At 43.7% G+C, this 18,109-nt stretch overlaps 1 protein-coding gene across 7 annotated transcripts in view; it reads left to right on the top strand.

The window, feature by feature from the left end:
- Nucleotides 1–18,109, top strand: part of TSNARE1 (t-SNARE domain containing 1) — a 434,224-nt gene that overhangs the window by 147,547 nt on the left and 268,568 nt on the right. For all 7 annotated transcript variants that reach the window (XR_013544395.1, XR_012087019.2, XM_078392020.1 and 4 more), the window contains exon 4: nt 6,318–6,387. Coding sequence is in view for 5 of the 7 variants with exons in the window: in XM_078392020.1 (XP_078248146.1) it covers nt 6,318–6,387 (70 nt within the window). In the remaining 2 variants the exon portion in view is untranslated. The remainder of the gene's footprint in view (nt 1–6,317; nt 6,388–18,109) is intronic.

Here is an 18,109-nt window from a genome sequence, read left to right as displayed (position 1 = left end):
CAATGAAATGGCTCCTTAGTTCTTTGTAACAGTTGTGTTCTGCCTTGTGTCCATGAAATGCCACGCAGTGTACACCGGGGATGTGGCATGTTCCCCTTCCAGACACTGCCCAAAACTTTTGATGTTTGGTGACTCTGTTGCATGTCTTTCCATCATATCATAACTACAGCCGTAACACGCTTAACGATTACGCCGTATAACAACGAATCTGCTTCACGACAATGTTTTTGCGATTGCGATTGTAAAACGATGTTTTAATGGGTTTTTTTCGCTTTGCGACAATCAGTTCCCTGCTTCGGGAACCGATTCTTCGCATTAGGACGATCAAAACAGCTGATTGTCGGGCTTTCAAAATGGCCGCTGGCTGCTCAAAATGGCTCCCTGCTGTTTTTAGGAGGCATTTTTCGCAAGACAGGCACCCGAAAATGGCTGCCGTATGGAGGATCTTCACTGGACGAGTAGGTATTCAGCCCATTGGAACGCATTGAACGGTTTTCAATTCATTTCAATGGGCTTTTTTATTTCTCTTGATGACGTTTTTGCTCTACAGCGATTTCGCTGGAACAAATTAACGTTGTCAAGCGAGGCACCACTGTATAGAGAAAGGAGTGTCCAGTAAAGGAAGCAATGGCAAAAAATCCAGTACTGTAGAAAGTTGCAGTTAGAATAGGCGTAGCTGAAATGAATGGGACTTACAGAGGAGTTGACTCATCAAATCCCCATTGATTCAACACTTCCGATGGTGTCACTTCATGGTTCACCAGAATGTACAGGAACTCAGCTATTTTCTCCAATGTTTTCAAAACAACAACTCCCCTCTCCACACTCCAGACATGTAAACGAAGGATTCCCACATTTTGCTTTAAAGTTTGTTGAAGTCGTCTGAGCTAAGTGCATTTTCTGCGGAGTAAGTGCAGCATTGCATGAATGGGAGCGCCATGCCCTGCTCCTGTCCCTCTTTTTATTTTTATTCTTTATATACCTTGATGTCCATGCTTGGGCATACAATTTTAATGACAGATAAAGGGGGGAAAAGGAACTACATGCCTACATGGGCGAATGGCGGTGCAAAAGAGGAGGAAAAATGGAAGGAGCGAAAGGGGTCGGTGAATAAGGAAGTGTCAGGAGGACAACGGGCAGGAAAAAAAGGGGGTGGTCCTGCATGGGGGTGGTCCCGAGCATGGACATCGTTTACATGTCTGGAGTGTGGAGAGGGGAGTTGTTGTTTTGAAAACATTGGAGAAAATAGCTGAGTTCCTGTACATTCTGGTGAACCATGAAGTGACACCATCGGAAGTGTTGAATCAATGTGATGCCGATGTAAAACCACAGCAGGAAAGAACTGGTTTGGGTGCCAAATCAGACAAATACGACTCTGAGAAATGGTAAACAAAAGCAGCCCCTGAAACACATTCAAAGGAGTAAGGCACAACCATCTATTACCACACAGGTTGTCAATCGCTTAGGGAAGGCATGCCCAAAGAAGCAGGTCTTTACCTGTTTGCGGAAGGACAGCAAAGATGGGGGCCAGGTCGACCTCCAGTGGGAGGGAGTTCCAGAGATTGGCCGCAGCCACAGAGAAGCTCCTCTCCTGTGTCTGCACCAGATGCATCTGGGAGGGTTCGTACAACTGAGAGAAAGGCCTCCTTTAAAGATGTTGAGACTTGTGGAGGTTCCTAAACAGGGATGTGGTTCCTGAGATAGCCTGGACCCAAGGCATTTAGGGCTTGATAGGTTAAACTCAACACTCCGAATTCTGCCGAGCATTCAGTGGAGCTGCTGTAACCAGTGTCTCTGTGTGTGTGTGTGTGTGTGTGTGTGTGTGTGTGTGTGTGTGTGTGTGTGTGTGTGTGTGTGTGTGTGTGTGTGTGTGTGTGTGTGTGTGTGTGTGTGTGTGTGTGTGTGTGTGTGTGTGTGTGTGTGTGTGTGTGTGTTGTGTGATCCTTGTGACCAGCTTCTGTTGGCAATCTGGCTACAGCATCTTGGTGACGTTTCCTGACACTTTCCATCAGCAGCCCCACATAGAGTGTGTTACAGTAATCCAGCCAGGATGTAACTAAGACGTGTGCCACTGTTGTTCCCGTGGAGTGCGTAGTTTCAGCCAAACTCTGACACCTGAGATGATAATGGGAACACAAAATTGGCTTTTCTGATGCTTTTTCTTGAAGAAAGCCACATCAAAGCCTAGGGTTTTGGAGCTGTCTGCAATTATTGTAATTTCACCTCCCCATTTAGCTGCCCGTTTCATTCTTTAGTTCATCAGTGCCTGACAATAAACACCTTATGCATAAGTGAAGTAGGAATGCTAATAAAACATCTAGTATATTACACCCAAGAAACTAATTGCTGGAAAATCTACTGCAGGGAATAATTTGATTGTGGACAGCTGGAAGGCCTGGATATGTAAATAGCTGGGCTTCTGTATATTGGGTCAACAATGATATGCCCTGAGTATAATCTTCCCCAACCTGGTTAATCCTATGGCCCAGAGACAATAAATAGGAAGATGATGGTGGGCAACTTTGTTTATGAAAATGCAGACCATTCTAGTTTGTTTGCTTTCCGGGATCTCCAGGCCATCCTTTTAGTGTATAAAAACCAAAGAAGGTGATCCAATTTATGTGGCCGCTCTGCAAGAGAGCAGCTCTCTGTGATGACTCTCTGGCTGGGGTGCTCATGCCTTCCGTGTAATTTTGAGAGTGGCCATGTTGAGCTGTTCTGAAGGAAATCAACCCGGAGTGCTCCCTGGAAGGACAGATCCTGAAGCTGAGGCTCCAATACTTTGGCCATCTCATGAGAAGAGAAGACTCCTTGAAAATGACCTTGATGTTTGGAAAGTGTGAAGGCAAGAGGAGAAGGGGACGACCGAGGATGAGATGGTTGGACAGTGTCGTCGAAGTGACCAACATGAATCTGACCCAACTCCGGGAGGCAGTGGAAGACAGGAGGGCCTGGCGTGCTCTGGTCCGTGGGGGTCACGAAGAGTCGGACATGACTTAATGACTAAACAACAACAAAAATGTTGAGCTATAGTTCTGGCATTTCCTCTTGGGGCTTGGGGGTCTCCAGCTTCTGATTCTGCGCTCAACTTGGTCTTGGCCTGACCGGTTTCATTGTCAAACCATGGGGCCCACATACACGCCTTAGCAAAGAAGAGACTCTGCAGGCATGTTGTACGATCGGAAGCAATATTTACATATATATGAAAATGTTGCTTTGGATATTATATATATTGGGACCCACTGAGGTTTTCAGACTTTTGGACTGAATATTTTGGGCTGAATTCCTTGAAACCTTCTGCCGCTCTGTGTTGACAGTGGGGGGCTAGGAGGACCAAAAACCTAACATCCTATCTTGTAGCTTCCTTGAGCTCCTTCCTTCTGGAGGTGGTGGTTCAAAATAACAACCTTCCAAGCATTGAGGTATTATTATTATTTTTTCTTCTTCTCTGTCATCTTCTCAACAATGGAATGATGGCCATGCAGTGGCATTATCTCACTGAGTACCATTTGCTTGCAGAACTGTGGGAGAAGCCGGCAATTTTTAAAAAATATTGCATGAGGAATCTATGTCCAACTTTAAGAAGCTGCCATCTAAGCTTTGGCCCGAGACTTCAGGGCTCCACCTATTCTCTCGCGTTATTCCCAGCTGATTTACTGTAACACGCTCTTATGTGGGGCTCCCTCTGGAAAGTGTTCGGAAACTTCAGTGGGTCCAAAACATAGCAGTCAGATTGCTCACTGGGGCTGAACACACAGGGGTCACCGGACCCTCTCGTTACAACAGCTCCACTGGCTGGCGATCCGTTTCCAGGCTGAATTCAAGGTGCTGGTTCTATAAAGCCCTAAACAGCTTGGGTCCAAGCTATCTCAAGGACCATGTCCCTTTATAAGCCTGCCCAGGTATCAAAATAATCAGGGGAGGCCTTCCTCTCGGTCCCACCATCTTCACAGATATGTTTGATGGAGACACAGGACAAGGACTTATCTGTGGCTGCTCCCAGACTCTGGAACTCCCTCCCACTGGAGGTCAGGCTGGCCCCATCTTTGCTGTCCTTCCGCAAGCAGGCAAAGACCAGCCTCTTCAGGCAAGCTTTCCCTGAATGATTGGCTGCCTGAGTGCAATTTTTTAAAAATTGATTGTTGTACTTTGCTGCTTTGAATGAGTTTTGTGTTGTTTTGGTTTACATTTGTGTTTGTGTGTGTGGTATTTGTTTGATCCTTTTTAGTATTTGTATACTCACTGTTCTTAGCTTTAAATATTGTATTTTAATGATGTCAGTTGCCTTGGGTCCTTCTTGAGGAAAAAAGCGAGGTAAAAATATTTCTAATAGCGATAAATGAAACATACCCGTTTCTCCTTTTTTCCTCTTCTGTGGGACACTTCCGATAAAGTCTCCTAAACGTTGACTGTGCTCACTTCTATACATCATGCTTTTCTCTGACAGTGTTATTATGACACTCTCCCACTGTGGCATGAGGTTCTTCTCTGAAGGTCTAATTGACCCTGACATATTTTTAGAAGCTGTCACATTTCATCTTGAAAATGGACGGTAGCGCAGGGTTCAACTTCTGCTTGATGCATAGAGGCCATGGAGGCGGGCGCAAGATGAGACAATTAGCACAGACATCCATGGGCATAAGAGGGGACCTCCAGAAAGGACTACCTCTCACCAGTTCTTTCAAAATCTCAATACGCTGTCCGAATGTCACAGGTCTTCCCATGTGGTGAGCGCACTTTAGGCAGCACTCATTATTATAATATATATAACCTGTCTGCTATATAGGCAGTGCAAAATACATCGCTGAGTAACAAATTTTTTGGTATGATACAACTCATAAATGTACATCGTGTGATAGCCCCAAATTATACCGGGGTTTGTGAACTCCTAGAATTTCACGCTCGCAAATCTAGAAAGAGGGATAACGGAAACTTCGTTTTAGGCCTTTGGACTGGACGTCCAACGTGTGAGATAGATTCCATAGAGTGGTAAGCAGGGAGAGCACCAGGTGTCAACACTTGGCAAAGGTCCGCACGCAAGCTCACAAGTCAATAACTTTGAAAAGTTGGGTTGCAAACTCGGAAATGTTAGCTAAGTATCTCACATCGGTGTCGAAGTAGTTTGGGAGATGTAGTAACTGAAGTAAGGAGCACATCGCTACAGCGGGTGGTGTAGGCTAGTAGTTCTCCAACCTGGGGTCCCCAGATGTTCTTGGACTGCAATTCCCAGAAATCCTGGCCAGCACAGCAAGTGGTGAAGGCTTGTGGGAACTGCAGTCCATCTGGGGACCCCACTGGTGTCGACCATGTAACAATAAAGTTGCAGTGTTATTCCTTTAAATATTGTGTGCCCTACAAACATGGGGCGTGCTGGGGTCAAATGCCTCATCGTGTGACAGATGATTGCCCAACCGAGGTGCACCCCAGTTAGCCACTGCAGCAAGTTAGGCATATCTTAGGTGGGCAGCAGTGGGATTCCAGACGTCGTTCGGAATTGTTCAGCAGGAAATTTTGAAAGATGCCGGCATTGTAGGTTTAGTTCCATATGAAATCATCATCATCTTAGAACTGCATATGTCGTCTGTTCCGTCCGTGTAGAGGTGTGAGAGTTAAACAACCTCACACTTCTGTTTCATGGATCTCTGCTGATGAGTTAGCATGGCTTTTTATTGGCAATTTTTCATTCTAGTTCTGTGTGGAATCAATAAATAAGCTAAAGGAGACCTGAAACATCCTGATTCCTGAGTATTAAAAGACTAGCACATTTCATTTGGCAATAAGTTCTCCATCCCACATTATCTGATCGCTGGCAGAAATGTAACACTCATAATGGTTCTGGAAGTGAAAAGGGTATCATCAGGTGCAGTTCTTAGCAGCTGCCCTTCAACCACCACTGAGGGGTGAAAAGGACATTTTAGCGTCGATATGGCATATCCACGAATGGTCCACATCCTTCAAAACATGGTCTCAGAAACCCTTGTGGATCTTCATGACCTTCTTTTCTTTTCAATTGCTTTGAGGATGACTGGGCTTACGGTTGCCACAAGACCGTATTATTCATATGGTTGACTAAGGCAAGGGACTAGAGCCTGCCAGTTTTTTATTTTTTATTTTATTTTATTTTTTGCAAAGGCAAAAGATTGCTGAGATGAAAGATTGACATGTTGGAGGGGTCCCAAAGACCTGAAAGCCGAGGGGCCCAGCCATGGGTCAAGATGGCTCTGGTTTGCTAAATTGTTGGATCCAGAGTGCTTCCCTGTAACTCATTTTTGGTTGGTTTGTTTGTTTACATCATGATTGTCTCTCTTTTTTGACAGTGACATCTCTGGAAAGGAGCCTTAAGTCCCTTGGGACACCCAACGACACACCCGAACTGCGTGATACACTGTGAGTGTTGTTTTTTTTATGGGAATGTACATACTGGGCACCTTCCACCCTCTGCCTCTGTGGTGTGTGTTCTGTCTACATGCCATTCTCTTCTCTTCAGTGGGCCAGAATCCTACTACTGGTTTGCACTTGCGTAGGGAAAATCCTGGAAGTCTTGACCCCAAGTCGCAGCTTATTAACGAGGTGCTGGTTTCTTTCCTGCACGTGTTTTCCGTGGCTCTAATCATGGAAAATCCTAGAAATGCACACGCCTTCCTCGGTGGGTTCATCTTTAGTAAGAGAGATGATGGAAAAGGTCAAATGAATTACAGGCATTTATTTCTCCATTGTGGTCTCACTCTGGAGCATTCTGTGGCATCAAGAAACAGAAATCAATGTCTGCAATTCATTTGAACTTTTCCATCATTGACCCCTCCCAAGCTGGGCACCTATTTCTCCTTCAACACCCCCATGATTTAGGAAGTTTTTATGGAGTTGTGATGAAACATTTGGTTGCTTGATACCTTTTATTATTTATTACCGTTTATTACATTTTAAAGTAGAAGTTTAATTATGTAGTAAAATGGCCACAGGTTTTATACATCCCTCTGCATCCCAAAGGTCACATGACCAAAAGAGAAGGAAAAGAGGTCTTTCAGAAAATGGCTGGGAAGTTTGTCTGAAGTTGTGTTTTCGGCCATGGTCTGATGTTGTTGGTGAATTCATAAAGGATGAGGGGGAAGTGAGGTATGAGAAGTTTTCCAAAAGATTTAACCACAAATTTCATACCTTGTTTGAAATGTCATCATATCTATAAACTGGCTTGGAGATCATGAGAAACTCTCACACTGACGTCGCAGAAGTAACTAGTTAGAAGACACAGCATGCAATTAGTCACTTTGCCCAATAGCAAAGATATGACTGCCAATAATGACCTTGCAGCATATAATGTTTGTAAGTTAACAACAGACATATATCTATCCCTTTTTTTTTTCATAGAGTAAGTGTAATTTGGGACGTGGTGGTGCTGTGGGTTAAACCACAGAAGCCTCTGTGCTGCAAGGTCGGAAGACCAGTAAGATCGCATCCATGTGACGAAGTGAGCTCCCGTCACTTTTCCCAGCTCCTGCCAACCTAGCCGTTCGAAAGCATTGAAATGCGAGTCAATAAATAGGTACCACCTCGGTGGGAAGGTAATGGCATTCCATATCTAGTCGCGCTGGCCACGTGACCACAGAACTTTGTCTTCGGACAAACGCTGGCTCTACAGGTTGGAAACGGGGATGAGCAGTGCGCCCTCGAGTCGGACACGACTTGACAAATTGTCAGGGGGAGCCTTTACCTTTACCTTTAAGTGTAACTTGTGTATTTATGGTGGATCTGTGTGTTTTTTAATACTACGCTTGGTTTGTGTGTACAGACTCTCAAACATTTTCAGCAGGAATAACTGTTTAGATACTTTGGAGAAACATTCAATGAAAGGGTTGCTTTTCATCTGTCTTAAAACCCAAGTCAAAACCAAGAAACTATTAGTGAACCCACATTTCTATTTGACACGTCCTACTTCTAACAGATTTTACTTTCTTGGGCTCCAGGATCACTGCAGATGATGACAGCAGCCCCAAAATTAAGACACCTGCTTCTTAGGAGGAAAGCGATGACAAACCTAGACAGCATCTTAAAAAGCAGAGTTGGACACAACTTAACGACTAAACAACAACATCAAAAACCTCTGTACTTCTTTGACTCATCAGACCAAAGCACAAAGGTCTTTTGCACTGCCCACTCATCCACATTTCCAGTGCAGTCCAGGACTCAGAAAGGACATGCAACTGTCTCTATGTCAGGGAACATTATGTTGCAGAAAGGTGTATGTGGGAGGAAATTGCATACAGAAAAAGTAACCCTTAGGAAAGTATGCATATATTAGGCAAAGCTAAAGTTATGTCCATAAATGTAAATGTATTTATATGCCAAGGAAAGTTGCTTAAAGCAGATTTAAGGGAAAGTTGTGTATAAATCCAAATTTAAGTTCCCCTATATTAAAAATATTCACAGAATATTGCCGAAATTGAACTTATAGAGATTAGAAACTGAATGCATTCAAAACAGATACAGACAGGTTATAAAATATTTCATCTGTTTCTGGCTCAAAGTGTAAGCAACTGCTTTACAAACCCAACCTGATGTGGATCAAGAATTGATTAAGGAACTAACCCCATGGATTGATGCCTTGTTGTGGCGAAGGGGCTTGAGTGATTCCGAGAAGCTGTGGGCTATGCTGTGCAGGGACACCCAAGACAGAGAGGTCATAGTGGACTAAATGCGATCGAGCTGGAGCAGGAACTGGAAAGCCACTCCAGTATCTTTGCCGAGAATACCCCATGATCAGAAACAAAAGGCTAAAAGATACGAGGCTGGAAGATGGGCCCCTCGGGTCGGAAGGCATCCAGCATCCTACTGAAGAAGAGCAGAGGATGACAAGTAGCTCCACAGCTAATGAAGTGGTTGGGCCAAAGCCGAAAGGATGCTCAGCTGTGGACGTGCCTGGAAGCGAAAGGAAAGTCCGATGCTACGAAAAAAAAAATACTGCAGAGGAACCTGGAATGTAAGATCTGTGAACCTTGGTAAGCTGGATGTGGTCAAACAGGAGATGGCAAGAATAAAGATTGACATCTTGGGCATCAGTGAACTAAAATGGATGGGAATGGCTTCCTTGACAGAGGCTAGACATGATGATCTACAGGAGCCCTTCCAGCTCTGCAGTTTAAGATTAAGATGACAGAGCAGAATCATATCTGAACTGCTGGATAATTCAGTGGTTCGATTTCCTGCTGTGCTTCTTTTACAGGGGCTGGAAACAAAGATCCATAGGGTCCCTCTCAGCTCTGCAGTTCTAAGGTTATTTTTATTATATTATTACATTCAGTAAAGGATGTAACAAGCAGTGATTAATTATCCCCCTAATTTAAATAGCTCCAGGCTAGACCACCGAAATAAATAACAATGTATATGGTCCCCATCAACATTTGAAACCAAGATGTGAAAAGGCTTACATTTACCTTAAAAAAAATCCATGCTGTGCCAACAAATTCAATGAGTTAAATTGTCAAGGGTTATTTTCTGTTTAATCATCGGCAGCAATATAAATGTAGCAAAAGGTTTTAAGTGTCAACATATTTAATGGAGGGTAGGATTTCAATAATATTTCTTCGGCTTTTGTTACTCTGCTTGTATAAGCTTTATGCAAGTGATTTCCATAAATATTCTGAAATGGCGTTGGGTTTTTTTTTTGCGTCTGTTAATATCTTAAATCCTTCAAAGTAATACCTTCCCAGTTTAATATCAAAGCTGTTTGGATTACGTTTTTTCTAGTTGCAGAGTGTTTATCGTGTCTGGTATCAGCTTCTGACATGGAGGACCTCATTGATTTGGCAGGAGGTGGGGAATAGCTATGGATGCAGTATTTACACTTCTAATCTGATCTATTAAAAATCCATGAATTGCTCTGGTAGGCAGAGAAAGGCCTTTTTAGTATTGGGTGTAAAATTCAGTAAGAACAATGGCCTGTTCTGTTCATCTGCAGAGCTCTATTGATTGACTTCTACAAGATGTCGTATATTAGGTTGGGCAGATTTCAAACTTGTGGGATCCATTTTATGTTTTACTTGGGCTCCAAGAGCTACCAGCCAAAGTTGGACATATAATCATGACTCCAGAATTTGGGATTGGCAGTTTATCATTGTGATTCATCAGCCAATCCTTCTCTTGAAATATAGTATTGGAAAGACACAATTTACCATATTTTCTGTGTATAAGACGCCCCCATGTATAAGACACCGCCACACTTTTCTAACCTAAAATTAAGAAATCTAAGTGGGGCTTAGCAGGTGTAGGAGGAAAGGGATCAAAGCTATCCCACATTTTGATCCATTTTCCCCTCATGCCACGGGATTGCTTTGATCCTTTCCCCCTACACTTGCTAAACCTCATGGACTTAGTAAGCAGAGGGGAAAGCAAGGATCAAAGCCATCCTGCAGTTCTTTGATCCTGGCTTTCCTTTTGCCAAAGCTTAGCAAGTGGAGGGGAAAGCAGGGATCAAAGCCCTGAAGGATCACTTTGATCTCTACTTCCCTCTTCACTTGTTTCTCTCTCTCCTCAGCTTACTTCTGTGTATAAGACGACCCTCATTTTTTAGTCTAAAGATTTTAGACAAAAGTATAGTCTTATACATGGAAAAATACAGTCTGTTCAAAGATTTTTTCTTGCCCCATTTATTATTATTTTCTTTCAATGCCAAAGATCAAGGGATGGGTGAACATTGGTAAACCTTTATTTTATATATAAAGAAGTGAAATTGAATTTTGTTTGTCCTTTCTTGGAAGTAGAATTTGATTTTTGGACTGATAAGGCGCTCGGCATTCAGCCGTACACATTGTAGTGACAAGTTAATGACAAGTTCACAAATAAATGAAGTTCCTTTCCGTGATATGCTGGACTGTCTCCTTCGAAGAGCAACTGACACAGGGGGTCCCTGGTGGATAAAGATTCAGAAATGCCTAGATGAGTGCTACCAGAAACCGCTCCAGATGAAATGGCTAATCGTTTTGTTAGACAAGACAACTTAAATAACTCATCATCTTGGCAATCAAAGAGGGATGATCGGAGACCTGACACTATCTCAAGACAAGTGGTTTCTGGCTTCTGGCCTGACATAAATCTCCAGGAATAAGCCAGTTCTCGTCTTGAGCCAATGTAAGGATTTCACTAAATATCGGCTTGTTTGGATTAACGCGTCAGCTCCCTGAAGGACTTGGCTGTGCAATTGATGCCTCCTTCTGACAACAACAGGCACTGAGTCTGCATAAATAGAATCTTAAGCAACTTTCTTCCCATGGGCACTTTCCGTTCTGTCAATGAGTCTCTCCGTTCAAAGTGAAACGGCTCAAAATAGCATCTCCAAATGCAGTTGAGCGCTTATACCAGGGAGACGGTGGTGCCCTTCTCTGAATTCCTGAGATGTCGGTGGAGACTTTGCTTGAGCATCTAAAGGCAGGTTCCTCAGGGTAACAACATGCATTCGGCTCTTCCAGATGTTGTGTTTCAGATCATCTTAAGAGGACCTTTCACTGATGAAACTGCTGGAATTTATCAGGCGATTTCCCCACAAATTGACTTGCAGTCACATTGTTAAGAGAGAACCATGGGTGCTTGACTGGGGTTTTCACATTTCTTGGACTACAAATCCCATAACTCTTGGTTCTGGGAGTTCTGCCTAACTTACACATACCTTGCAGAATCCTGAATGTGACTCACTTGGGAGGAAAGGCCAAAACTGGAAGGCGTTGAGGCTTAGCTAAGCCTAGTTTTGTGATCACCAAGAAGGCTCCAGGAAGAGGAAACATCGATGAAGCTAGGCCTCACTAAGAGCCTCAGAGCCGGCAGTTCAGGCCTTTCCCCCCACATTTACGTATCCATAAGATATGTGTTTTTCGGAATGAGGAGCAATGAAATTATTCTCCTTGTCCCATGAGAAGTTAAGATATATTTGACTGACCCATCTCTTCTGATGTTCTTGACCACAAGCATGAGAAGGATTCTTCCTTCCTTCCTTCCTTCCTTCCTTCCTTCCTTCCTTCCTTCCTTCCTTCCTTCCTTCCTTCCTTCCTTCCTTCCTTCCTTCCTTCCTTCCTTCCTTCCTTCCCTTTCTCTTTCTAACTCTTCCTTCCTCCCTTCCCTTTCTCTTTCTCTCTAATTCTTCCTTCCTTCCTTCCTTCCTTCCTTCCTTCCTTCCTTCCTTCCTTCCTTCCTTCCTTCCTTCCTTCCTTCCTTCCTTCCTTCCTTCCTTCCTTCCTTCCTTCCTTCCTTCTATCCATCCACCCATCATCAGCTGCTTCCTTCCTTCCTTCCTTCCTTCCTTCCTTCCTTCCTTCTATCCATCCACCCATCATCAGCTCCTTCCTTCCTTCCTTCCTTCCTTCCTTCCTTCCTTCCTTCCTTCCTTCCTTCCTTCCTTCCTTCCTTCCTTCCTTCCTTCCTTCCTTCCTTCCTTCCTTCCTTCCTTCCTTCCTTCCTTCTGCACAGAACAATGGAAAAAAGAACAAATAAGATGCAGATAATGCACTTGGCACAACATGACAATAGGTGCTGCTTGTTCTTGTATCCTTGAACTTCCAAGGATAAGACACAGATAGTTTGCATCATTTTTGAGAAAGAGTCAGATGTTTGGTGCTCTCTCCCTCCCTCCCTCCCTCCCTCCCTCTCTCTCTCTCTCTCTGTGTGTGTGTGTGTGCGCGTGCACATGCATGCATGCACATACTTTGTTTCTCAAGCAGAAAGGACACCAAAGCCCATTTGTGCATGGGAGGAAGACCTCAATAAGCTAGCAAATGAGTTTTTTAACAAGGGCTCCCCTTGGAAGCAAGGAATCCATCAGAGCCTAAAAATTCCTCATCCGGATGTCACATGGAGGCAGCTTCCCTCGACAAGAATTTAGCAAGTCTTTTTCTTAAACAGCAGATGAATTGCCGACTGCGTTATAGATAGAGGTACTGGACTGAAGTTTCGCAAGGGATCATGAGGAGGAGAAGCCCAGAGTCCTCATGTTGGGAGATAAATGGGCTTCAGCAAGGCAGGAATGATGGTGGCTTCTCAGAGTGTTCATCTCTGATGGATGAACCATGGGGGGCAAACCAGAAAAACTGAAGATGAAGCCAACACTTTCTGACTGCAGCCTGTGATTCATTTCTTTGTATCCAGATAGTATTCAAAGCTTTTATTTACAACAATTATCTCCTCATGTTGATACTCAAAGCAGATGAAGCAACTACAGGGCAGATACTTACGCTGTCAGATCTTTCTAATAGTTGGATGGGGCTTGTGCTGTTTGTGCTTTTATTCCCCTGACAGCTATTTTCCCCCACCCCCCTTTTCCCTCTTTCTTCCCTGCCTTTTCTGAACTTGACTTCATTTGCTGGGACCGCCCTGTAGTGGTGACCACCTACGTAATTAGCATCACAATGGCATCAGCCATCATATCGGTGACAGCCTTCATAAGCTGAGTTGTGGCGATATCAACAGAGATCACAGCTACCTCTCAGGTCAAAAGGCAACGAGAGGAATAGAAGATGGTCGGGAAAGGCAGAAAAGAAGAGAGAAAATGGAAACGGTTCTCTTAGGGAATAAAAAAAATAAACTGGCACAATAGAAGCAGTGTGAAAATGTTGGAGTTAGTAAGGAGTGTGATGAGAGCGGGAAGAGTGGAAAATCATCCCCAAGCCGAACACACAGATTGCTGTGTAGCATTGTCCCAGCGCTGTTTGAACTCATTTTCACAGTAGGCTGCTTTGAGGCTTCTGACGCTCCTCTAATTTTTCCAAAAGGCTAGAGTCTAGCGGCACAAATTGTCTTCGTATTTGAGCTAAAGCAGGAATATACTGCTTAGCTATTTGCTTATAGTTTGTTGCTGCTAACACTGATTCTGTATTATTTTTTTAACTTCCTGGTGAGCTTTCCCCCAACTCATCCATTGACTCTTGTTTCCGATCAAGAACCTTAAACCAAGCTGCCACCGTGAGTCACAGGTCCTTAAGGCTAACTCTCTCCATGCAGTTGAAGTGAGGATGGCAGGGGAATGCCGATGATGCTGAGGACGCTTCCTGTTTATCAGAACATGATGGATTCTTTGCTTGGAAGACTATATGCGGAAGTCTGTTACTCTGTTATGCCGTGTGCTTGAGTCACTACCTTGTCATTCTGAGATGTCAAGGTGTCACGCCATATTACGGCATCAACTGTCCCACAGCCATGCATAGATTGTGTAGTTGCTAAGAGAAGAAATATAGGAAGTAAAGATGGGCATGAACTGCCAAACTGGCAGTTTGGAATGGTTCTTTTTTTGGAATGAGCAGGTGATCAGCGTTCCCCATCTTCATCTGTTCTGGCAGACACCCATTCAGAGGTGATGCTCCCAGCTTCCTTGCCTTGTCTCCTCTGGGTGCTGCCTCTGGATGTGCACCTACTGGAGTAGGTGGGGCAGGGAAGTGCTCTAAACCTGTTTGGTTGAAAAACAAACCAGCATGAACTAAACCAGTGGTTTGTCTCCATCTCTAAAAGGAAGTTGCTTATTAGTGGGTTAAGTGATTGGTCTATCACAGGATTGTGAACTTGGATTGGTAGTGGTTCTTCTTAGAACCAAACAAAAGTCTCTCTCATTCCCATGGATGAATAGATGGGAAATCCCAAATTTAGGTATACAAAATCAAAATGCAAATTTCGGTATGCAAATTTTGGAAAATCCCAAATTTCGGTATGCAAAATAAAAATGCGAATTTTGGTATGCAAATTTTGGAAAATTCTAAATTTAGGTATTCAAAATCAAAGATGGAAATGTAGGATGAAGAAGGTATGGCTCGGCTGCAGTCTGTATAGGGAGGGCCTAAGCATGACAGTCAATCACAAACTGAGGATGAGTGCCCAATCAAATGTAGCTGCTAAAAAAAAAAAAATACATACCAAATGTTATTTTAAAAATCTGTGTCAAAAACAGAAAAACCCATTTCATTTTGCCCTGGTCGGGCCATACCTGGAGTTCTTTGTTCAGTTCTAGATGCACACAAGACAAGCAGTGAGAAACTCGAACACATCCAGAGGGGAGAACTAAAAGGATTTTTGGAAACCAGGTTCCATGAAGATTGGTGGAAAGAACTGAGTATGCTTGGCCAAGATAAGAGAAGGTCAAGGAGAGATGTACCTATCTTGTAAGTTCTGAAGGCCTTTCCCATAGAATATGTCTCCTGATCTCTTCTGGATGGTAGGGGTAGAACCAATAGATGGAAATTACAGGATAGTAGACTTTGACTGCAATGGAAGGTGCAATGACATCATCCCCAAGAGATGTTGGTCTACCTTCCGCTTCACCATCTCTGGCAAGAAAGTCCAGTTCCTCTGGAGACAGCTGTGCTATTATTCAACAGCACTCACTGTTAGGAAGTGGCACAGCTGTCTCCAGAGGAACTGGCCTTTCTTGCCAGGGATGGTGAAGCGGAAGGTAGACCAACATCTCTTGGGGATTATGTCATTGCACCTTGCATTGGAGATCCAGAACTGATCAGGGACAGAGAACTTCCTTCATCCTTTTTGGCTCTCATCCTTTTATGATCCTTCCAGCTGAGGATGTGAAGGACTGAGTAGAGAACTGAATGTGTGAAATCCTGCATTTTTTAAAAAAAGTTTCTTTTCTATTCAGCTATGGCTTCTCTGCTAACTGGACTCAACAATAACAGTAATAGTTGCATGTTGTCAAGTCAATGTTGACTTACGGTGACTCTTTCTCAGGGTTTTCCAGATAAAGAGTATTCAGAGGTGGTTTACCCTTCCCTTCTTCTGCCCCCCCCCCCCCCGGTACTGTGCAGGTTGTGCAAAGCCAGACGGCATAGGAGGTACCGTTGGAACTCCCAACTTCTGGCTTTTTAGCCAGATATCTCAACCACTGAGCTATCCAGCCAGCTCTAACTGGATATCCTTTGAGAGAATTCTGAAATCTCAATCAATCAGTCAGGTTTCAGGTTTATAGAGAGTTGCAGGCAAGTTGGAGGTCATTCATCGGAAAGATCAGAGTGTAACTGAAGCAGGAGCTGAGTTCCAGAAACTGGGGGCGAAAGGAAGAACATATTCTATGCAACGTCAGAAAGTAGGTGATCAAGTTCTGAAAAGCAACCCTACCATTTTGATGAGGCTTTAAGTGTCTGTCGCAAAAGCAATCTGATAATAATAGTAATAGCTGCATGTTGTCAAGTCAATGTTGACTGATGGTCAACATTTCTTAAGCTTGGGACTCTGGACCAAAGCTGATCCTTCACTGGGAGAAAGGCGGCCTGCAAATGTAATGAATAAATTAATAAACAAATCAAAGGTAGGGGGAAAAAATCTTTTCACACAAAATATCCTGGACAGCATGATAACTTGATTTCTTCTGGTTATCTGGATTTCCTTCAGAAATGCTGCCGAGCAGAAAGCAACAAGGAAAAGCATAAATGTGACAAGTTCACCACCGTTGCGTAAAGGGCAGTTTGCATTTCAATTATAAATCTAATATTCAGAGTTTTCAAGGATGCTTGGTTCTCTTGGTTCTTTAATGGGCTTTTTGATCTATTAAAAAGCCAGGAAAAAAAAGTACATTTCTGTGAGAAGTTCTGGAAGTCCTTCCAGTGGTCACTTAGAAGGCAGCAAAGCCATCTGTATTCCTTGGTAAGAATGGTGAATTTGGTTCTCTTTCTCAGGAGAATGAGAATGTTGGTTCCGGACTCTACCCAGTTACAATCCTCTATCAGCCATTCTCAACAGTGGCCGTATGACCCTCCGGGGGGTCCCTGTCACATTTGAAAGGGGCCACAGCTTGGAAACCATTCCTCACACCCCACCTTAAAAGATTCATTATGCAACTTATACAATCCTGATCCGGCCTCGGTTTCTTTCGTATTGTGTTGATGGTCATGGCCAAAACAAAGGTGGAGAAGGTCTTCTCTAACTGGCTCATTTAGGTTGGTGGAAAGCTGTGAAGAGGCATTGCATCGTATCTTGATCACAGTTCAGCCGTCATGAATTGACCTCCACGCTCCGAGGAATAATCGCACGTGGTGGCCAACTGCGGCAGATGGCTTTGCTGAGATAGGGTTCCAGCGTTGTTGGACACTGAGAAGCAGGTGTCACCAGAATCGCGGGGGGGGGGCTCTCTCCATCTTGCAGGCCCCTGATCCATGCCCAACAATCGCACTTCCTGTCATATCAAATTGTGATTTGATATGTGCATTTTTTAAAAAAGAATGCCTTTGCTTCAGGAGAGGAAATTTTAAAAAATCAGGTGCAGCAAAATCATATGTCATCTTAAAAATTAGCCAGTATTTCTATAAATGAGTGGACTTCTGTTTTTGGGCTCAAACTGCCAGAATTCCCCAGGCAGCCAGCTTCTGTTTTTGGACTACAACTCCCAGAAGTCTGCAGGCCATTAAAATAAACTATTCCGTTCAAGGGTGATAATGCTGACATGATCCTTGCTCCGAAAGCAGCCCTTCCCTTTCTGTCTCTCTTGATTTACTGGGAAGAATTCTTTCTGCATTCAAATCACTCGGCATCCTCCGAGGAGAGCGGAAAGCTGGGTTTAGCTCTTTTGTTCAACATGACAGATATTTAACCTGACAGCACTTGCTCTAGATTTCCAAACAATTCCTTGGAAAAAGCAGCATCACAGAAGAGTTTTAACTTAATCTTACATCTCTTCATTCTCTGTTCTCCTTCATCACAGTTCCCCCACCCACATCAAGGCTCCCAGACTTTAAAGTTAACATTTGACAACTTTCATGTCTTTTTCACATCAAACCACAGGGTTATGGTGAACATATGCTTTGTCTTTTGTTTGTTTGTTCATTTGTTCTTCCTTCCTTCCTTCTATCCATCCTCCCATCATCAGCTCCTTCCTTCCTTCCTTCCTTCCTTCCTTCCTTCCTTCCTTCCTTCCTTCCTTCCTTCCTTCCTTCCTTCCTTCCTTCCTTCCTTCCTTCCTTCCTTCTATCCATCCATCCTCCCATCATCAGCTCCTTCCTTCCTTCCTTCCTTCCTTCCTTCCTTCCTTCCTTCCTTCCTTCCTTCCTTCCTTCCTTCCTTCCTTCCTTCCTTCCTTCCTTCCTTCCTTCCTTCCTTCCTTCCTTCCTTCCTTCCATCATCAGCTGCTTCCTTCCTTCCTTCT

Source organism: Pogona vitticeps, chromosome 4, assembly GCF_051106095.1.
Source record: "Pogona vitticeps strain Pit_001003342236 chromosome 4, PviZW2.1, whole genome shotgun sequence".
Taxonomy (NCBI): domain Eukaryota; kingdom Metazoa; phylum Chordata; class Lepidosauria; order Squamata; family Agamidae; genus Pogona; species Pogona vitticeps.
Note: the sequence above shows the minus strand (reverse complement) of the source record. Positions and strands in the feature narration are given on the sequence as shown.